The sequence below is a fragment of the Otolemur garnettii genome, unplaced genomic scaffold (genome assembly GCF_000181295.1).
Source record: "Otolemur garnettii isolate 467f Iridium unplaced genomic scaffold, OtoGar3 scaffold00123, whole genome shotgun sequence".
NCBI classification, from domain to species: domain Eukaryota; kingdom Metazoa; phylum Chordata; class Mammalia; order Primates; family Galagidae; genus Otolemur; species Otolemur garnettii.
In genome coordinates, this window is record NW_003852518.1 from 5706522 (window position 1) to 5729608 (window position 23087).

General features: G+C 48.6%; 1 protein-coding gene across 1 annotated transcript in view; it reads right to left on the bottom strand.

Moving 5' to 3' along the window:
* Positions 1-5109: 5109 nt before the first annotated feature.
* The window catches only part of ADCY1 (adenylate cyclase 1), a 156298-nt gene continuing 138320 nt past the window's right edge, over positions 5110-23087 (bottom strand). Inside the window, exons 15-20 of the mRNA XM_012810057.2 lie at positions 22768-22884; positions 22523-22669; positions 21821-21919; positions 17859-17973; positions 15818-15942; positions 5110-13701 (exon numbers count right to left, since the gene is read on the bottom strand). Coding sequence (XP_012665511.1) covers positions 13402-13701; positions 15818-15942; positions 17859-17973; positions 21821-21919; positions 22523-22669; positions 22768-22884 — 903 coding nt within the window. The 3' untranslated portion in view covers positions 5110-13401. The remainder of the gene's footprint in view (positions 13702-15817; positions 15943-17858; positions 17974-21820; positions 21920-22522; positions 22670-22767; positions 22885-23087) is intronic.

Genomic DNA, 23087 nt, shown 5'->3' on the forward strand with positions numbered 1-23087 from the left:
GTGAGGGTTAGGATGCTCTAAGAGACAGGTGAAAAGTTTCACTGTCGACCTGCAGGGTGGGTAGAAACTGCCCCAGATCAACAATCATTTCTCCCTGGAAGCACACACATCACTTTGGAGGTTTCCAGCAGAAGGGAAACCATGAGATTCCTCACAAGAGGCATTAGATACCGACTGGTGGCTTCAACTGACATGGTAATTTCAAATTTCCACATATGACTATATAAATGCTAAGACTTTACTGTGTAATGTGTTAAATATTTGAGTTTTGAGCCAGTTCTACGTGTATAAACTGACAAATGTTCACTTTTTAATTATCAGTTTGTACGATTATCAGATTAAGGAAATAAAAGTTATTAATTTTTCAAATAAAACAATATACAAAAGCAAAAAAAACTGTCTATAATTGTATAACATATAGAGGAATACTTCAGAGTAACTCCTTTTACTATTGGTTATTAAAAATGTTCTAGGCTGGGAGTGGTGGCTCATGCTTGTAATCTTAGCACTCCCAAGGTAGGTCCCTGGAGGTCAGGAGTTCCAGACCAGCTTCAGTAAGAGTGAGGCTCCGTCTCTATTAAAATATGAAAATCAGACAGTTATTCTCAGCTACTTAGGAGGCTGAGACAGGAGGATCACTTGAGCCCAGGAAATGCTGTGAGTGAGGCTGAGGCCGTAGCACTCTAGCTCAGATAACAGACTGTCTTAAGACACAATGAAGTTCTCATGAGAACTATTCTCAGTCTGTGCAAAGTGATTCAGACACGTGTGAATTTTACCTGTGTCTCATTTTTCAAAGAATGAAATCCAAACTCAGAATGATTCCAGCAAGGAAGAAAGATTATGTAGGGATTTTTTGGAAACTCTGTTCTTGAATTACCAGCACACAAAGTTTTTATGTGTAAGACTGTCGCAACCCCTCAGACCCTTATGGCCCTGGTCTCAATCACCGAAGGAAGGAACCAGGCGTGACATGGATTAGAAGTACAAACTTGTAGGAGGCGGGCTAGCAGGGTAGCCCCAAGCAACCTCCACACTAGGCTTTATTGAGACACAGGAGAGGGGAGTAGTTAACAATGACTATGCGCTGAAGGCTCGGGCTCTTCTCCCACAAGGAACACCTGCTGATGAATGGCCTGAGGGTCCACTCCCCAGCTGTAAATCATCTTGCTCAGTGGACATCTGGCTCTTGGCATCCTCTACATAAGATGATTTCTAGGTATTTGCTGCATCTTCTTTTCTATGCAGTAACAAAATTCGATTATGTTTATTTATTTATTTATTTATTTATTGGCCGGGGCTGGGTTTGAACCCACCACCTGCCTCCACAGGCACCGCCCTCAAAACTCAATTATGTTTTTACACAATTGGAGTATGTGCAATTATCCATAGCTCTCTAGTCAAAAGTGTTTAAAAGGCAATACTCTTGAATGTTTTTACAAATAACACAGCACAGATCATGAGCACATTGCATGCACAGGAAGAGGATCAAGTTCTGCCACCCAGACATGCTGTGAAGGGGAGGACCAATGTGGCCTTTAACTCCTCAGCAGGAGAGGGACAATGGGTGCCTGCCAGCTTAGGTCAGACAAAGGACAAATTTCTAAATGGACTTGAGTAAATGACAAACTGATAAGCAATAGCCACGGGGAATGACACCAAAGGTGCTCTCTTAGAGATAAGCTGGTGTAACTCCTCCATTCCTGGGATGAAAGGATTTCCTTAATCCCTGCTGGGTATGCAAACCTGTATATTTTTGCAGAAAATGCAGCTTCACACCGGAGGAAAGTAAGTGCATTCTTTTTCCTGACAGTTTCTATTCAACTAAAAATGTCTGTTGTTGGAGTTCAGGGATCCGGGTTCCCTGAGCCCAGTTGACCTGTTTTGATTACTCAGCTGAACTAGAAGGATCACCTGAGGCATGGCAGTAATTGAAAGCAAAAATGAACAGAAACAGAAAATAAAACTGGAGCAGCACAGGCAGCTGAATAGACAGCAAAAGTAGCCTGCACAAGGCTCAGTGTAATGGAGAAATTTTAAGAACAAAGGGGAAGTTTAGAGTACTTCCAACAGTTGAAAATGGGTTCCTCTCACGATGGAGGAGAGGTGAGAGAGGCAGATGCAAGGCCTGCGGGGGTATAAATACCTCTTTCTCTCCATTAGAGATTGGTTGTGTGGTATATGTATACCGTGGAATACTATACAGCCACTAAAAAGGATGGTGACTATACATCTCTTGTATTAATTTGGATGGAGTTGAAATACGTTCTTAGTAAAGTATCACAAGAAAGAAGAAGAATCCAACATACTCAATTCTGATATGAGGACAACTGATGCTAGTACGTGGTGGGGGGAGGGGAAGGAGGGAAGGCAGTGTGGAGCCAATGTGTGTGACACCCCTCTTGGGGGTGGAACACTATTAATAGAGGGACTTCACCCAGCAAACACAAGCAGGGTAACCTGGCTCAGGTACCCTCAATGATCCCCCAACAACAACAACAAAAAGAAATTGGCTGCAACTCTTTCATGGGCCTCTCTGCACCTCCCGGCATTACTGCCCTTTTCTACTGGTCTTTGGTTACCTAGGTTATCTCATACCTGCATTCCTCTGGGTTCTCCAGACTTCCTTGTTCTGCAGGCCGGGCTTTCCTCTCCTCTCCCTTGAAGCCCCTTCCTCACCTATGAACCCTGAGACATTAGTTTCTCTAATCTTTATCGAAATCATACCTTTTTTTCCTAAAATAAGTATCATCTTCACACACAATACCTCTGCTCCTTGTCACCATGTGTGGTTCAGAGACCTGATTTGCGGACACTGTTGACAAGCCATCGTAGGATGTGGCCATGTTATGTGCTTAAGTTTCCTCATTCAGGGACATCTAGTTGGTGTGTTGGTTTCTGTTGCATTTGAATTTTCTATGGCTACTGAACAAATGACCACAAACCCAGCACTCACGATAATATCCATTTATTACCTCAGCTGGGTCTCTGCCTGGAATCTCTCAAGGTGAGAAGATGACTTCTTACCTGAGGATCTGGGTAGAAATTGACCTTCAGGCTGGCTCAACACAGCTCCTGTGGTCACGGGGCTGAGGCTCTGGTCCCTTGCCAGCTGTCAGCTGGGGGGATGCTTTGTTCATGTATCCAAAGGCCAAAATGCAGAGGCCTTCCTTTGTCATGTGGCCTCGATCTTCACACTTCCAATGGCTGGGCTTTTCAGGCTTTGAATCCCACCGACTGACTTCTTTTGTGTCTAGCCAGCAAAATTCTCTGCTTTAAGGGTACATGTGAGCTTTGGTGTGCTCGGTCACATCACCAATGACACTACCAGAGCAGGGTCTCATCCTATCCACAGTTCTGGGGTGGGGAGCATGGAATCTTGGAGAACCATCTTTAGATTTCTGTCAACCACAGTTTGTTCCCAATTTTTCATAATTATAAATAACACAGTGATACCCTCATATGAAATCTCTGCGCCCATGTCTACCAATTTTGTTAGAATCCTAGAGGATTTGCTGTGTTAAAAGATGTTAACACATCACGCTGTTTTCTTACCAAGTGAGATATGAATTCCCGTGAGCAGGGTACAAACAAGTACGATCTCACTGTGGTTTTTCTAGTATTATAACATGATCTTTTAAAAACATTTGACAAGTTTGAAAGGTAACTGTGGTGAATCATTGCTTTTAATTCATACTTTTTTCATTAATAATTCTGTTGAATGTATTTATGTCCATATGTTTTCGGGTTGCACTTCTTTGATAATTCTATATATGCTTTTTGATTTTTTATTAGGATATTATTCTTTTCATAATGATTTTTAACTTGTCTTTACTAGGAATTGATTTTATTTGAAATTAAAGAGGCAATAAGAGAAAAACTTTGCAACACATATAGGCTAGTTAATTTTGAGTGTGCTTGGTTAGGCCGCAGTTCCAAGCTGTTGATCAGACACTGGTGTAGATGTAGTGTGAAGGCCGTTTTTAGAAGTGACTGACATTTGTCACCAGTAGACTGACTAAAGCAGATTTCCCTCCATCATGTGGGTGGGCTTTATCCAGTTGGTTGAAGGCCTTCAGAAAAAGACTGTGGTTCCCCGAGGACCTTCTGACTCACACTGCAGGATCTGCTCTCCCCTGGGTCTCCAGCCTGCCGCTCAGCTCTTCAGAGTATGAAACGTGCCAGATTCATGATTACATGAGACAATTCTCTCTCCCCTCTCCTCTGTCTCCCTCCCTGCATACACACACACACACACACACACACATCCTATTGGTTGACCGGCTGTTTCTATAGAGAACCCTAAAACAACTCAGGAACATCTGACAAATATTTCTCAACAGCAGAATAGAAGCCATCCTTCACCATGCAACTAAATTTGAATGGGTCATTTTTAACTTTTGAAAGAAAATTTGTCAACTTGTAATTGTGTACTCAGATAGTTTTAAGATAGGAAATAATTTACAGATGAACATGAAATAAATTTATCACTGAGTCCACAGCTAAAGAAACTTCTAAGAGACAGATGAAGCTGTATTATCCTGGTAGGATATTCTAAAACCCAAGAAAAGTTAATGAAATGGAGAGTCTACATTAAATTTATGTTTTGAGACAAGAGTCTCGCTCTGTTGCCCAGACTAGAGTGCCATGGTAGCAGCCTAGCTCACAGCAACCTCAAACTCCTGGGCTCAAGTGATCCTCCTGCCTCAGCCTTCAGAGTAGCCATAATAACACCAGGTTAAATTTTTTCTATTTTTAGTAGAGACAGGATCTAACTCTTGCTTAGGCTTGTCTCAAACTCCTGAAGTCAAGGGCTCTTCCCATTTTTGCCTCCCAGAGTGCTAGAATTATAGGCATGAGCCATTGCACTCAGTCAACATTAAATTTTAAACATCTGAATAAGTAAACTGTGAGATTCAAAAGACTACAGGATTAAAATACTAGAAAAGAATGAGGGGTGATAGTTCAGGTGTAGTTTATTCTAAGTAGAGGATCACATAGTATTTAATACTTTGAATAATAAATCCTGTCTGAAGCTATGTGAAATAGTTAGGAATGTCTTTAAAACATCACATAACCATTTATTTTTCAACTGAAATGGCCACGGGATTTAGTCAAGCAATTTTTTTCCTTTATTTTTGTTAAATAAGATTCCAGAAAGTATAGTGCAAACACTCAGTAGAAAAGTTGCAATTAAGAAATGTACATTCACATTTAACATGTCAGTCCATTCACTTTGTTTTTAAATAAAAATAGGACAAATTATTCAATTACTTGTCTCAATTTAACAATCTTGAAAAAGACTGGAAGGTACTCTACAGTGTTCAGTTCACATAAAAAGAGACCCGTATTGATCATACAAATCTATCATGAGAAGTTACCCAGTGAGAGCGAGTTATTGTAATTCCAAATATAGTCACCGTGTTTCTCACTTCGACAGAAGCATCCTGGGTGGGTTTTATTGTGTGAGAAAAAGACACCTTGCCCACATCACTCTCCCTTCCCATCAGGGACATAGCCCTGTCTAGCCAAACCCGAAGGACGTAGGAGCTTAAATTAGTTTTCTCAGTGAGTCAAGAAGGTCTGAGAGTGGGCTTTAGGCTTACCTTAAATCAGAATGGAATCTACTGCTAGGAGATGGTCCTAATAATTACATCATTCTCATCGGTGCAGGGATGTGGTATCAGTGTAAATGAGGATGGTCAAGTAGGAGACATTTGGGGGCAGACGGTGCATAATACGTGCACAAAGCTCAGGCTCCATGAGACTCGCTGTGGCTTACAGGGACGCTCCACATGGGGAATGACCCAAGGGCAGGCCTAGGCCTGGCCCTGTGTCTGCTGCGTGACCTCCAATTCAGACTAAGTTCCACACAATTAGGAATTTCACGGCATGTAATTCCGGACTGCAAATGGTTTGCATATGTGCGGTTTTGGCAGGAATGAAGGCAAAACCATAGGCCTCTCTACACTGGGTGTGTGTGCTCCTGGTGGTCAGCTGTGTCCACACTCCCCATGGGTGCAAGAGGCGGCTATGGGCTTCTTCAGGATTCCCACAACGTGGGAATGGTCCCCTGAGACTTGTGCTTCATGTGCTGGGGCCCGGAGCGGGGTGGGAGTTGCTGGTGGAAGGTGAGAAACAAGTTCTGGGTGCTGTTGGGCCACCTTCCCTGACAGGCGGTGGGGAGCAGGTGCCCACAGGCAGACGCTTTGCTCACCTGTTCTTGCACTGCCCCCACAAGTTTCTAAAGCCCACGACACTTGATAGATCTCTTGGGACTTAGTCTAGGGTGTCACCTCAGCATAAACATTAATTCTCAGTAAGTGGCTGAAAGCGTTTGGAAACCAAGCTCTCCGAAAGTCTGAGCTGCCTGGCATCATCAAGAACCCAGGGCCCAGGGAACGGGGTTCATGTGCTCTGGCGGCTGCCAGATTTCTCACTATCATGATTATTGATTGTTATAATCCCTTTCTTGCCGTCTGAATATTCCCTGGAAGGCACCCTGAGCTGCCTACCCCAACAATACGTGCCAACAGCGGATGGCTTTACAGAGGAGAAAGACGAGAGCAGAAACAGCAAACAACCGATGGCCTTCCCTCAGCTTGGGGGGCTCCTGACCAGGACTGGGAGCCTGGATGGGATCAGCCTAAGTACAGAAATGATGTGCAGTTTGGGGGCTCCTGGGAGTGCCACAGTTTCTCTCTATTTGATATTAGTGAAGCCTTACAGAAAAGGACAACTACTGTTCTTGTTTAGGGAATCCTGGATCTTCTTAGACACAGTGATAGGTTGTGCTCCAATGTAGTTTTACAACATAAAATCTGATATGACAAAGGAGGAACTTTATAACCTTAACATTTTAGTTCCTTGTTCAGGATCAGTTGTTAGAGAAGGAAGAATATGACTTAGCCAAGAAAAATTGCGTTGCTCTGATGAGGAATGTGAGGCCAAGGGCTGGGGGCACTAGTGAGGACTCAACACAGGCTCCAAGGACGGGAGTGGAGCACGCCTTCCCTCAGGGGACCAGAGTACACTGTGCTCAGAGCCCACCTGCTCAAGTGTCCCCTCCACCACAGTGGGCCCTGTGTGCGGACAGGCTAGCATTCTCCAACAAAACTGATACAGTTTTTACAGACTTTACTGTTAGCAAAGAGGGACTAAGGGTGATGGGAAACACAAGGGTTTAGGACAGGACAGAGCAGTGGTTGAATCCTGATCCTGTGTCTCAGAGCTGTGTGACTTGATACTCAAGTCCCCAACCTCTCTCAGCTTCAGATTCTTCACGGAAAACTTGAGGTTATAGTCTCACCTCTGTGGACTGTTTAGACTGGCACACACCGAGGTGCCCAGTTACTGTGAAGCAGATTTAGGTACCCTGATACGTGCTCACACCCACCCAAAGGTCCACGGAGGACTATATGAGGAGAGCTATAATCGCACTTCCTCTGTGGTTATTAGTGCAAAATATGTTGAATCTGGTGACATGTAGAAGGAAACTCACTAATTTCACGAAGTTTGAACGAATGGTCCTTGAAATAACTGGGCCTGCCAGATGTAGAGGACACAGCATTGGGCCAGATGGCTGCCCCTTTGCTCAGTTTCCTAATCAACATGTTTTTTTTCCAGCCAATTATGAAGTACCACCCAAGAAGGGCACCTGTTCCCTGCAGCTCCTCCCAGTGCACAGGGAGAGAGACTGAAGCTGACAGTTACTCAGGTGAGAAGGCTCGGCCTCCAGACCAGCTCCCAGTGTCCGGGAGGGCAGACGGAGGGGCTGGTGGCCCTGAGTTTTGCTTGCACTCCCTTCCAGCTCCTGCTTCCAAATTCCTGCAGCCAGCAACCTCAAAAGTAAACCACCAAACAAAGGAAATGAGACCTGTTAGTGCCTTAATATCCCTGGACATTAGTGCTGATATTGTGGATAATTAAAATTGTTGATTATTTAAAAAAGCAAGAGTTAGCAGTGGATTACAGATGGAGGCCCCCGAATCAAGGGAGTCACAGGCTGCCTTGGTGTCCTGGATGCTACATGCCCCCCTGCTCATAACTCTTCCCCCTCCTGCCCAGACTTCTTCCTCTGATCATGAGGATTTTCTAAGAAAAATCAAGTCAGGGCTCTCAGAGACAGTTTCCCCAGATACCCTACATAGGAGATCATCTGGCTGTATTCAAATTTAATTTTGTTCCTTATATGAATCCATCTTAATTCCAGGAACAAATGCTTAATTTTTATTTGGCTTATGCTAAGCAACACCTAGCCACATGCACAACACACAAGAAAGACAGGCACACGTGTGCATACACGCAGCATAGCACACACACTGATCAGAATTAAACATGGCCTTAGTGGAGAAACATTTTTAAGATGGGGAACGGATTTGATATGGAATAGAATGCATTAAATTTTCAGGGAAATTTAAAAATACAAATGTATGAGTCATTATATGTTTACATGTCATTTAAGGAAGTCTAGCCCCAAAATGTGGCACCGGGAATTGAATCTGTGGTGTAATGGACCATACAAGTGACACATTTCTTCACATCCTATTACAGAATCTGCCTCTGGTAAGGATGTGAACAGACAGAAGAGCATGGGAAATCCCTGGAATACTTTCCCAAGTGTCCTCATCTGTTCCCCCAAGGTGAGGGGGAAGCCGGGGCCTCTGAACATCCCCTGTCTACGTCTGTTTGGGGTCATGCTCATGGAGCCCCCGACCCTGCAAGGGAGGAATGTCCACACTGAGGGAGCAGGTGCCGTGGCAGGGGCCCTGCCCCATGCTGCAGGCACCCCAGCCCCACCAGTCCACTCAGGGGCCCTCGGCCTTCCCAGCCACTCTGCCTGTGCTCTCTCCAGTGTGAGGCCTTCAGCTATTGGCTGTTGGTTCACCCAGAATCACACACACCTTCAGCTTCCAGAGAGAGCCCCCCTGTGCCACATTTGCCCCCAACCGCAAGTCCTGACCACCCTAGTGCACCCAAATCCATCTGTGGGAAATCACAACTAGAAGAGCCTTCCATCCGCTAAACCAAACTAAGTTTTCCAGAATGTCTACTCTGGCTGCGGACCCCATCTTGGCCTTGCCCTGACCCCCACCTGGCACAGTGAGGGCCGGGGTGCAGGAGGCTGAAGCGACCTGATTCCCCACACCTTCAACTCTGCCCACTGTGGACACCTGCTTCAGGCATCTCCACTATAGTGCTAAGAGAATGGAATGATTCCCATGCCGATGGTTATTTTTGGGTTTCTGAGTTCCTTAAGGAAGACTTTTCTGTCTATCATCCCCCAGGCTCAATATGAAGGAGCAAGCTCCCACATCCCAGTCAGCCTGGCCGGGGTCTCCAATCCTGGACACATGTCTAGAGAGCTCTTCTTCATCAACACAGCACCAGCACTGTGGAGAGTGAACGGGGACCGCCATCACCATGCCACCGTTTCCTTGAAGTGGCGCACCCTGGGTAAGCCTTGCAGTGTTAGACTTTAACATTGCCGCCACAAACTGCGGCTCCCCACGTCAGACGGTGTGAGGCTGGCACTGAGATTTGTCTATCTAAAAACATCTTGGGTGGGGTGGATGTCATTTGCCTCCTTCCTCCCTTTCCTGAGACAGGGGTGAGGTGACAATGATCTGAGGAGAGTCTGGTGCAGCTCTGTCTGCTCACCAGGCCTGGAGTGCTGAGCTCTGCTCAGCCCTGACAACCCAGAGACCAGAACTAGGTCTTCAGGAGGGGGCAGGGGCTTTGGGATTGGTAGCCCTCCACAGAGCCAGGGAATTGCCCACCTCATCTGCAGGGGTTGTCTCTGAATTACCAATCTGCTTTGGACCAGACTCATCTCCACAGCATACAGTTAGAGTTATTGCTTCTACGAAAGGTGTTCCAGAAGCCCCAGTGGCTTTAGAGTCTGAGAAACACGGGCTGGAAACTTGGGTTTTTGGGTCTGTGGGGGGTGTCTTGTAGGATACAGAACACCCACAGAGGTGGCCTGGCCCAGGGTGGGCAGGGTCCAGGGGGACCTCTGGAAGCATTGTGGGGCTGTGCTCTACTCTACGGTGTCAGGCGGGGAGGCATGCGACGGGCGGGAAGGGGGCACACGGGGTCATTCCTAAAGGGCACAGCTTCGCCAAGCAGGGCTGGAGCGGGTGTGGGCTTGTCTTTGTTTTTGGTACGAGTAAACAGGCAGCACCGTCACTGGTGCATTATTTACAGAGCCTTGGAAATAACTTAGAGGGAATCCTACCCGAATGGCTCTAACATTTGTACATGAATATTGTACACAATTAAAAATAAATAAGGCAATATAATACAGTTTTATCACAAATAAAAAGGAAGTTGTTTTTCACCAAACCCCAGGAAACATTATGGCTAAACACAGTTCCTGAACTCCCAGGAAGCAGGTGGGGTTTGGAGTTGCTGATGATGGAGATGGTTGCCCCCTGACGCGGAGACCTCGCCAAGGCTGCCATGGGGTCCACCGCAGAACAGTCGCGTGCCAGAGGAGGAACTGTGGTCCCCAAGACGGCTTCCTCTCACTGCTGCATGGCTGACCTGCCTTGAGTAGTGTCACAGATGCACACGTGTGATCCCTCAGCTCTGTGGACCCCAGGCTGGACACCATGTGGCAGGTGGCTCTCTGCCCAGTCTCACAGGCCAGACCCAAGTGTCACCAGGCTGGGCTCTGCTCCTGCCTGGAGGCTCTGGGGCCAATCTGCTTTGGGCTCACATAAGTTGTCACGAATTAGGGTCCCTGTAATTGTAGGAGTGATGTCCCCACTTCCTTGCTGGCTAGGGCTGGGGCTGTCAAGAGGCCTTGAGCATTAGCTGTGGCCCTCATCTTCAAACCAGCAACAATGGTGCCATCTGTATCATGCCTCAGATCTGTCCATCCACTTCAAAGGGCCATGTGGCCCAGGCTTATCTCCCATCCTAAGATCCCTGATCTTAATTCTGTCTGCAAAGTCCTCTTTGCCAAATGACAGAGCATAGCCACAGGGCCTGGGTCTCGAGCATGGACACCTTTGGGGGCCACTCCTCTGTCTACACCCCCACCTGGACAGCCCAGTGTGGGCAGCACTGGCTCTCTGCCCTCCTGAATCCCCTGCAGAGAGGGGCTGGCAGCTGGGCCCCAGCCAGATTCTCAGCTCAAGGAGCCCTGAAGTGGGCCTGGGTCCTCGAGGTGAACGTGCCTATTTTTAGGTGTCCTCACCAGCACCCTGGAGGTTCTGCACAAACACAGCCTCCTATGGATATCCCAACAGTGGCTGGAAGCCGCCTTGAGCATCTCCTTCTCTAGAGCTTCTTGAGAGCCCAGCCCACACCAGTGATGCCAGAACTCCAGGGCGCATGAGCAGATGGTGACGTGAGCACCACACAAGGAAGAAGAAAGGTGCCCACTCTCCACCCTAAACTCTCCAGGGGAGCCACAGGGTAGCCTTCCTAGGTCAAAATCACTCTGCAGGAAGGTACCAGCAGACATCCAGCCCCCTTGCACATCACAGAAGCCACAGCCCAGCCCAGGGAGAGAAAAAAGAGCAGTCAGGTGGCATACACCCCCTCCCCCAGCCTCACCTGGCTACCTATGGTCCACAGCCTCGAGACAGGTAGACAGGCAACCCTGCCTCTTTCACCTGCCCTTTCAGAAGCTGTCCATCCTGGACCTCTGTCCTCAGTCCTGCCTCAGCTAGAGCTGCTACCACTAACCCAAAATCCCTTGGAAACAGGCACTTGGCCAGCCCCAACCTGGTTGCCCTGAAACCCTCCCAGCCCTGGCCTCCCCCAGCTACGGCTGAGGCCTTAGCTGTTCCCCCTCGGCCATTTGGCTAAACCAGGGTGGAGCCCTCCCCATGCAGGAGGCCACATCTAACGCACCATGATGGGAGCAGCCAGAGAACATCACGTGTGCTCCCTGACGGGGACCAGTCAGAGCAGGCCCCCACACAGGTCTCCTCTCCAGGGAAGGAAGTCTGGGGCTTTTTCTCTGCTCCTACTCTGAAAAGTCAGGACTCCAGAAAGGTAGAAGAGCCCTTGGGGAACTGAAAAAAACCCAAACCAGCTGGCTTTGAACAGAGGTGGGCTCAGGTCTGATCTGCAGTCCACAGAAACTTCTCTGAGCACATTTCCAAGCAGTGAGTCTCTAGAACCTTTCTCCCATTTCAAGCTGCCTTCCTCCCTGTGACGGAGATCCAGGGTCTCCACGTGCCAGGACTTGCCTGGCTATTTCTGGTCAGTCCTATCACGGGACCCCAGCCCACTCACCCCCATCCTCGTCTTCATCTTCACTGTGATCAACCAGATGTGCAGGTAGGAGGTTCCCAGATAGCGACACATTCACCTGCAGTTGCTTTCCCTGCAAACTGGAGCAGGGACATCTGGACTCATGACCATAAGCCAACTGTGAAGTGACTCTGAAACGGCCTATCTAGGAGGCCTGGTTCTGCTGGGGAATCTACATTGTCCATCAAGGAAACTCGCTCATTTCCAACATAAATGCAGCCTTGCACGGTTGCTAAATGAACAGGACCATGACACCACAGGGATGGGGAGGAAATAACACCCAACCCTCTTCTCTGAACAAGTGCAGGGCAGGGAATGTCCAGGTTTCATAGGAGCCGGATCCAGCAGATGGGACAAGTGGCGAACACACAGGCAGAGCAAGAATCCAATGCCGGCCATGTCTGTGGAGATGGGGCTGCAGGCCCCTGACAATTCCAGCAGACCTACTCTGGCTCTCAGCAAAAATACACTCTTGAGAAAAGCCGGCGCCACCACCCTCCATGCAGCGAGAGGTAGCTTCTCAGTTCTCTCCAAATCATCCAGTCCGAGAGCAAACAGTTCCGTGCTATGGACAACCCCAGCCCTCATGATCCTCCTAGTGAAGCCTGGCTTCCCTCTCTGGCTCCTGAAGCTGCTGCCCAAGGCTGGACCTGCCTGCACGCTGGGATGTGCCTTGGCTGGGGAGGCACAGAGCTGTCTCAGCTGCTCTGCCAACCAGACCTCCCTCGGCAGATGCTCTGAAGTTCCTGTCATTGACACCAACCTGGCCAAACTGCAAAGGCCTGCTGGAAACAGACAGCACTCCCTTGGCCAGGGAAGGGGAGGATGGACTGGACACGTCTCCAGTGAGGCCTGGGTGTGAGTACAGTCAAGACAGGTCACGTCTCTTGTGAGGCCTGGGTGTGAGTGCAGTCAGGCGTGCTCCTCCCTTCACCAAGTCACTGCAGTGCTGATTCTGCCAGGTCGTTGGCCTTTGGCCACAGGCCATGCCTGGACAATGCTCCTTCTCCAGCCTGGCTGCTGACTGCCTGCTCTGCAGCTCTGGCTCGTCCTGGCTGGAGCCACAGTGGCCTATGTTGCCCCAGAGCACTCTCACCCTGTGTGCACGTCCGGCAGTGAGCGTGGGCCTCATTAAGCCTCCCTCCCAGATGCCGTGGAGGGCACACACTGGCTAGGGGGGTGTGGGGGGAGCCCAGCCCTGACAGGGAGCCCACTGGGGCACACAGTGGGGTGTCTGGCCTGAAGGCTGGCTCTCCCATAAGGACACATTTTCCGCTCCAAGCCTAGGGGCCTAGTCTGGGCACCATTTCCATCAGTCCTGCCTTCCAAAAAGTATGTCAACATCTCACCCTTGCCCTTGACACTGACTTTGCCTCGGCACACGAAGTGGTAGGAACACCTTCTCAGTAGTCGGTGCACTTCTTCAGTCACCTGTTAGCACAAAGAAGCCAGCATCACAACAAGGGACGCCTCTGGGTACGGGAGCCCAACCGTGTGTGGGGAAAAAACCAGAACATTTCATTCTGCATCTGCCACTGTCTCCCTGACTGCCCAACCTTGGCGGTGTGTATACATGGCTTCCCCAGCTCAGCCTGGGGCCCGCACTCCAGCTGCAATCACTCGAGTCACTCCCTAAGGACACAACCCTGCAAAGAAAATCCAGGGGACGGAGAGAGGCCTGAGGTGCCACACCCAGAGCGTCCGGCTGCCTGTTTTCTGGGACCACAGGCAGAGGTAACATTCTCTGAGCAGCACACTTGGGCTGGGAAGGAAGGCCCAGGAAGCACCCGGATGGGGTGCATGGGCAGGTGGGGCGAGGAACCAGCTACAGGACCCAGGTGTGTGCCTGTGGTGCACTCCACGCCAGAGACTGCATGAGAGGCAGCTTGGGTGCTGGGGACAAGAGAAGCAGGACTCAACTGCTCTGTCTCTCAGGTTCCCAGACAGTATTTTAGCTCAAAGAATTCCTACTTCACAAAGTTAGAAAAAAAGGGAAAGGATAAGAAAAGACCTTCTGCTAGACACAGTCAGTCCCACAAACAGAAGGCACACGTTTGGTATCTGAGCTTTATACTGGAGGAGCCATCTGGGAAGCGCTCCCCCCCCCCATCTATTTGGCTGCTCACTTCTCCCACATGTGGTCCCAAATCCTGTCACCTTTAGTTGAAACATCTAGCTCCATCCCAAGCCCCCCTTCTCATGGTCCAGCCCAGCAGCACTGTGGAGGGTGGCCTTTGGCAGGCACTGGGAAGGGCTGCCAGAAATCGAACAGGGAAGGGAAGACAGAGGCCCTTCTGGTGACAGGGTAACACCCTGAGCAGTAGGGGACACCTGGCAGGTAGGGGGAGGCCATGTGTGGGGGCAGAGGCAGGACAGGCCAGGGTCAGGCTTAGATCTATTAGAAGCATAAAAATGCAATATAGCGCGGGGCAGCAGCCAGGCTGCAGATAGGACGGTCCCACAAAGGTCTCCCCTGGAGAGGAGCAAGCTCTGGGGGAGCCTGCAGAAGAGTGTGGGCGTATGGTCCTGCCAAGGGACTGCAGTGCCAAGTCTGCGTGCAGCTGGGCTGCGGTGGCGGCCGCACACCTCTGTGCAGGGGCTTAAGGTACTGGTGGCGGCCGCACACCTCTGTGCAGGTGCTTAAGGTACTGGTGGCGGCTGCACACCTCTGTGCAGGTGCTTAAGGTACTGGTGGCGGCCGCACACCTCTGTGCAGGTGCACTACAAACAGTGAAGATGCTGAATTACTTTGTGTATTTCACTACAATGACACAGTTTCTTTTTTTTGTAAAGAACACAGAGGTGCAGAGATGTTTCATGGAAGCCCCTGACTGTGCTCTAAGCACGAGAAAAGAGCTTTATAAACTTATGAAGGCTGTTCACCCACACTAGCCACTGTCACATGGCAGGGGATGCCTTTTCTCTGTGGCCTCCTGAGGCCTGCAACTCCCAGAGGGCAGCTGCAGGGCTGAGCGACCCCCTCACAGGCCCTATGTGATCCATGGGACTCCATGCCGGTGGTTATCAGGACTGGGTCAAGTTTCGAGTTTGTTGTTAGGGAAATCCTGAGAGCTAGAATGCTGTCCTCCACACCGAGGAAGAGCACAGGCTCTGCCTTCCACACCTTTCCATGGCTCCTGGAAGGTGCTCATCCCACCTGAACTTTCCAGAAGTTCCTGAGATGACCCACAGCATCCTCTCTTCCAACACAGGAGAAAGCTCTTCCCTTCTGTGGAAGCAATTTGGAGTCCTGGGGAAGGCATGGGAGCAGCCAGGCCGTGGGGATCAGCTGCTTGATCTGTAGCTCATGGTGCTCTGGAGTCTGCACTTGGTCACCCAGGGTCTGGCCCCCAAGGCCACATAGCAAATCAGAGAGCAAAATCAAACTGCCAGGCCCAGGAAACGCCTTCTGAGAAGATGGACTGACGTATGCAGCTAGTCTTGCCCTGCTGGCTGCAGACCCAGGGTTCAACCCGTGGCCTCTTGTGGCTTAGTTTCCTCACCTGCAGAATGGGCACCTGTATCAGGGGGTTTGGGGTGAACTGACCTGGATTCTGCCCTGGACTCCAGTGCTGTCCATTCGACTTGCCACGTTGACTGTGTTTCCCCAGATGTCGTACTGGGGCCTGCGGGCCCCAATCACTCCGGCCACCACAGGGCCGACGTTGATGCCTAGAAAATACCAGAGTGTGGCCTGTTGTTAGCTGGAAAGTGAAACTCCCCTTGGCAGGGCCACCTGTGGGCTTGATGCTCTTCCCAGGGTCTTGTTTTCTGAAGATACCTTGCACCAGGCTCCTTCCTAAAGCCTCCCATCCAGCTGCACAGAGGGGCTGAGAGCCTCATCGGCACAGGGCTCCCCTGAAGGGTGGCACCCATGACACTGGCTGCTGTCCCAGGAGGCAGCACTGGTAGTTGATAATGACTCCTTATCCTGAGAAAAAGTCCCATTTTCTGGATCATCAGCCCCTGAACTAAGTCCTGTCATAGGAGACACTAAGAAATCTGACTTTTGATAACTATAATCACAGTGTGTGTCTGCAAGTGTGTTCTTTTTTCCAGAAAAAAAGGTGGATCCTGACCTGTTCTCACCTGCAACTCTGTGGCTATTTCAGGGTGTGAGTCCCAGAACTCAGCAGGGACCCCTGGGTTTAGGATGATCAGAGGAAAGATGCAGGACCACTTCTCTTTTTGTAGCTCAGAGTCCAGCTGGCCTCTGGGCAGCAGCAGACCAGCTGGACGGTGTCATAATGACCCCCAGGGACTCCAGACTTTAAATCACCTCTGTGTGACCTTCAGCAATGTGCTCATCCATGCTGGGCCTGGGCTTCCTTTCCTGTAAACAGGGCACATAGCAAGCTCTGATGCCCTGGCCTGTCCCTCGCAGGACATTTAGGGGTCCAGCATGCCATCAGCTCTGCTACTACAGCCCGCTGTGGCCACTTCCAGCAATTGAAGCTTTTTGGCCCAGGCTAAGGCCACATCTTACCTCCCCTTTATATGCTTTGGATAAATTTTCTGAACTTATCCTAGTAAATTCTCCTCAGTTCCTGGATGTAGCATGGGAGAAGTGTGGAGGCAGGGGTACAGCAGTGTGAGCTGGGGCAGGTGGGCTTGGGAAACCCAAAGAGGAACCCCAAAGGGCCACTTTCTGGATGGCTATTAGGAGTTGGGGAGCCCCTCCCCAATGCCATATACCCACACCTGCAAGCAGGAAATGGGGTCAGCAGCAGCCTGCTGGGTGGAAGGGTCACTGCCGTGACCAGCTACTGAGCCACTGCAGCAGGCTCCAACGTGGCAGGGAGGGAACGGGGTTTCCCTGACCAGCTTCCAGGCAGAGCAGGGACCCGCCGCCTGCTGGACATCATGCCTGAAACAGCTTGTGTTTCAGGATAGCAGAGCCCTGCCTGTTCTCAAGTGGATCTGTCACCTTCCACTACCCTTCACACTCAAATTGGCTCCAAGTTTTGGCTTATGTCCACTAGAATTCTAAAACAACCCTAAACCTCTATTTTTACTGTATCCTAGACCGGAGGGAATTTTTCTGATAAACTGTTTACATCTCACATAAAAGTGAATTTAAGATTCAAAAACCCCAACAAACATAGTTTTGTAAAAGCTAGAAAGGAACTTGGACACCAAATGGATTTCCCTCCACAGGCGAGTGAAGGAGCCCAGAGGGGAACAAAGGTCTGCCTGAGCCTGCACAGCTGGGCTCCCATTGCCAAGGCCCTATGGGGCAGCTCACACGTCCTCAGCTCCGTGTTGTAAGGTCTGGCTGAGGGGAAATGAACATTTTCTTACAGCTGAGTGTGGACTCGGAGGTGCATCTGAAAGTCTCTGGGACACTCGGGATATCTAACGGGTTTCATGGGCAATGAATCTTCAAAGTCCTAAGTCACTCTCGGAAGCATCCCACTTCCACAAGCAGCTTTCAGGGGGGTACTTTGCTCATACGTCCCCACATTCCACTGGTTGGCACAACCTTCCTTCCTGCATGACCAGGGCACCTGGCCAGCTGATCCTGCCCCTGGGAATGTGTAGAAAGGGCCTTCTACATTGATTGATGGGATAGGTTTAAAGCCATGTACCAACTCGGAGGACGAAGTCGTTGTAAGACTGGTAGTTGATTTCATCCAGGACGTCAAACATCTCAATGGCAAAGTCTGCCAGCGTGCTCAGGTGGGCAGAGATGGACTTCTTAGCCTAGGCGCGGACAGACAGGGATCATTACATTCAGGGTGACTAGTAGGAGGAGGGACCCCTGCAGCAGTTGTGGGCTTAGGGGTTTGATTCCCACATCACAGTACAGCAGCCCTGAGGACTGTGGTCTCTTCGTGCCTGGCTGGGCCACATTTATCACCCCATTCTACAGGGAGGAGACTGAGGTGCTGCCCAAAACCCTGGCTCCTGGGTGGCAGAGACAGAACTCACTTGAGGCTGTCTGCAGGGAGTGGGGAGCGGGGCGAGTGGAGACCCACAGGCAGGAGACCGGTTGTCCAAACTCCTGCTTGGATGATGTCAATGCCCATTGCAAATGAGCAAAGCAAGGACAGAGACCCATGTCAGGGTGCAGTGTCAGGGAACACTTCCTTCCTTGAGACTGAGACTGTATCTTTCTGTGTGCGGGTGGCAAGATCATTTTATGAAACAGTGGCAGTGTGAGCTTTCTAATTTTTATTTTTTAAGGAAATTTTATCAGTCTTCAGCCAGGGAACTAATGCTTTTTTAAATTAATGGATTAAATTTTGGAGACAATTTTAGGTTTACAGGTCAGCTGAGCAGATAGTACAGAGAGTTCCCATGTGCCCCTTTCACCCCCGACATGGAGTTTCCTTATTGTACTTCCCTTACACTGGTGAGACGTTTGTTACAACTGAAGAACCAATATTGATACATTATTAAAGGAAGTCCATAGTTCACATTAGGATCCATTCTTGGCACTGTAGATGCTTTAGGTTTTGACAAGTATATAACACGTATACACTATGACAGTGCTACACTGAAGTTTCAGGGCCCTAAAAATCTGTGCTCTGCCCGATCATCCTTCCTTTCCCCTAATTCCCAGCAACCAGTGGTGTTTTTACTGCCTCTGGAGTCTTGCCATTTAAAGCATTTCATGCCACTGGAATCACACAGTGTGCGGCCTTTTCAGACTGGCTTCTTTTATATAGCAATGTGTGTTTAGGGACCTCACGTCTTCTCACAACTTGACAGCTCATTTCCTTTTATCACTTAATAACACTCCATTTCAGGGATATACCAGAATTTGTTTTTCCATTTACCTATAAAAGGGTTGGTGAATAGGAATAAAGCTGCTACTAATATTCATCTGAAAGCATTTTCTGAGACATAAGTTTTCACCCCATTGCAAGGAGCACATCCCCTGGATCATCCAGCCACACTATGTTTATATTTGGCTTTGTAACAAAGTTAGATGATCTTCCCCTGGGACTATATCATTTTGCTTTCCCACCAGCAGTGAATGAGAGTTGGTTACTCTACATCCTCAAACCCAGCATTAATCTTGACAGTGTTTGGACTTGAGCCATTCTCCCTATGATCTGATGGCCTCTTGCTGTTTTAATTTGCATCTCCCTAAGGACATACGACTCTGAACAACCCTTCCTGTGCTTATTTCTCATCTGTATGTCTTATTGGTGAGCTGCTTGTTGAGATGGTTTTCCCACTTTTTAACTTTTTTTTTCTTACTAATGGATTATAAGCTCTTTTTGTATAATTTAGATGAAAGTCCTTCATCAGATGAGTGGTTTGTAAAAAGATTGGCTCCTAGACCAGGGCCTGGCTTTTCATTCCTTTAACAATTTTTTCTCTCAAAAGGGTAGGGCGCCAGCCTCATGTGCCGGAGGTGGTGGGTTCAAACCCAGCCCTGGCCAGAAACTGCAAAAAAACCAAAAAAAAAAAACCCAGTATTTTCTCACAGAGTAGGCACTTTTAATTGCAATTGAGCCCAACTTACTTATCACTTTTTATAGATCATGTTCTAGGTGTTACATTAAAAAAAAAATCATTGCCAAAATCAAGGTCATGTAGATTTTTCTCTTGGTTATCTTCTAAAAGTTTTAACCATTTTGCCTTACACATTTAGGATTCTTATCTACTCTGAGCAAGTTTTTGGGAGGGGTGTGCAGGCTGCATCTGTATTCGTTTTCCTGAGTGTGGCTGTCCCGTTGTCCCAGCACTATTTTTTGAAGAGACTTCCCCTTCTCAGCTGTATTGTGTTTGCACCTATGTCAGGGATCAGTTAACTACAGTTGTGTGAGTGCGTTTCTGGGTTCTGTATTCTGCTCCATTGACCTATTTCTCTGTTCTCTGGATAATGTCACACTGCCTTGATTATTGTAGCTTCACAGTAACCCTGGGTGTTGGATGATATCAGTCCTCTAATTTTGTTCTTCCTCTTCAATATTGTGTAGGCAATTCTGGGTCTTTTTTCTTTCCATCTAAACTAAGGATTAGTTAGTTTCTCAAAATCACAAACTATCCTGGTGGGGTTTTGACGTGACTTGTATTAAATCTACCATCATGTTCAGGAACAACTGATACCTCAACAATATTGACTCCTCAAAAGCCTTGATTCCTCCAGTGAAGGAACTCAAAATCCCCTGTTTCAGACCTTTATTTTCTTTCATGTAGTTTTCCTCAATCTCCTATGTGTTTTATTAAATTGATATCTGGTATTTCATTTTTGAAGTCTAACGTAAATGGTATATTGTGTTTCTAATTTCAAATTCTAATTGCTCATTGCTGGGAAGTGATTAACTTTTATATATTAAATTTGTGTCTCGTAATCTTAGTGCAAAGAGTTGTTTTTTATTGTGTTGTTGTTGCTGCTGCTTAGTGTTTCAGATTTTCTACATATTAGTTATGCCATCTGCAAAAACAGATTCCTTCTAAACCTATATGCCTTTTCTTGTCTTATTCCCTTAGCTAGGAATTCTAGTATGATGTTGAATAGAAGTGGAAACAGAAGATATTCTTGGTATGCTTCTGATCGTATGGAGAAAGCATTAGCTTCTCGCCATAAGGTATAAAGTTAAACTATAGGTTTTCTGTAGATGTTATTTATCAGATGAGTTTCCTTCCATTCCTGGTTTACTGAGAGTTTTTACTGGGAATAGGTATTAGATTTAGTTAAATGATTTTTCTGCATCAATTGATACGATCAAATAATTTTTCTTCTTTATCCTGTTAATATGTTGAATTTCAAGAATTCATTTGAGATTATTAAACCAACCTGGCATATCTGGAATAATTCCACTCTGATATTCATGTATATATTTTTTATTCATTATTGAATTCAATATGCTAATATTTGTTGAGGATTTATGCATCTATATTCATGAGAAATACTAGTTTGTAATTTTCTTTCCTTACAATATCTTCTTATTCTGTTTCTCTGTGGAATGCTGGCCTCTACTTCTATCTTCTGGAAGAGATTGTAGAGAACTGGTAAAATTTACCCCTTACATATTTGGGAGAATACATCAGTGAATGTATATGGGCCTATGCTTTCTGTTTTGGAAGGTTATTAGTTATTGATTCACTGTCTTTAATAGATATAGGTCTACTCAGAATGTTTATTTTATTTATTCGCAGTTCAGCTTTGGGAAAGGAGAGTGCAGGGCTGGAAGGAGGGGAAGTGAGGAGGCCAGAGGGGAAGGATTCATGACTTATGGCAGGAGAAAGAGGGTGGGGTGGAGAGGGTGGTGAGGTTCGGCTGTCTGGTGGAGAGGAGAAGGGAGCAGGGGCAGGAGCAGGAGCAGGGGAGAGCACTGTGGGAAAGACTGTGGGGGAAGGGCACTGCTGGGGAGGGCTGGGGCTGGAGGAAGCCCTGACTAGCCTTCTGCATTGACTTTCCCTAGTAGCTGGTGTCTGGGGAAAGCCAGCCAATGACACAGCAGCCTGAGCCAGCCCCCTAATCCAACTCAGGGAACCAGACCCAGAGCAGGAACCTGCCCTCAGTCTCAGAGAGTCTGGGCAGGTCTGGGGCCCCATCCTGAGCAGGCAGCTGGTCCTGGGTGATACCCACCTTGGTCCCCGAGGTGGGCGCCAGCCCCACCGCGGCCATGTAGGTGCTCCCAATGGTTTTAATCTTCTCTAGGTCCTTGTAAAAGTCTTTGTCCATGAGCTTTGTTTAAAACACAAAACTGTTAAACATTACATAACATTTGGGAAAGTTACCACAGTTGGAAGCATAGCAAACAAACACATTCTGGAAAGCAAAACATCTTTTTTCCATTGGGGACCAGACAAGTTTCTGGGACTATGCTGGAAAGAAGAAGTAAGGAGGGACAGCACAGGACATGGCCCTGCTCCCCACAGCTGAGCTCACAGTCAGTGGGACAATAAGGTCCCAGTGCCCGGTGCTGGTGGGGCTGGTGCAGCACCAGCTAGATGTGGAAGGGCCTGGGGCCTCGTGCTGCCCACCCATCGCAGAGGATGCATTCAGCCCTCACCCCTGTAGACGTCTGAGCCCCGATGTTTACAAGGCAGGGGACAGGTGCCCAGCCCTGCCCATGGCCCTGGTCCCCTATCCTGGGGTCAAGATCCCCTTTTCACTGTCACAGAAGATATGGATCCCAAAGGAGACAGAATACCTTTACTTCCTAGTAGTACGTGACATATTTTTTGACAGGCAGGATTTAATCAGATGAAAGGACACCCTTGTCACCCTAAAAACAGGGTGCACAGTAGGCTAGACAGGGCCAGGGCAGCGAAGCGCAGGCCTCACCTTGTCGAAGTCGGCGATGATCTCGTTGAGCAGCCGCAGGCACTCCACCCCCATGTTGTTGCCGTCCAGCTCGATGTAGAAGTCGTTGAAGTTGGGGATGGAGGCGAACATGACACCCACCTGAGAGTAGGACTGGTAGTAGAGGTCCTAGAAGGGCAAAGGACAGGTCAGCCTGATGAGGGACTGGGAGCAGCCATCGCAGTGCTCGGCTAGTGGCAGTCAGGCAGCGTGGGCTGGGTGCTCACCATGTTCCGGGGGTTGGACATGAGGAAGTGCTGGGCGACATGGGCAGGCAGGAGGTTGAAGAGGATTCTCCTGTTGTCCAGCTTCACCCTCTCCATGTCCTCGCGCTCCTCTTCTGCCTGGGTAGGTGTAAGGCAGGGTCAGTCCTGCCCATCCACCTTGCCTTCACGCAGCCCACCTTCACACACTCTGCCTTCACACACTCTGCCTTCACACAGCCCGCCTTCACACACCCCGCCTTCACACACTCTGCCTTCACACACCCCGCCTTCACACACTCTGCCTTCACACAGCCCGCCTTCACACAGCCCGCCTTCACACA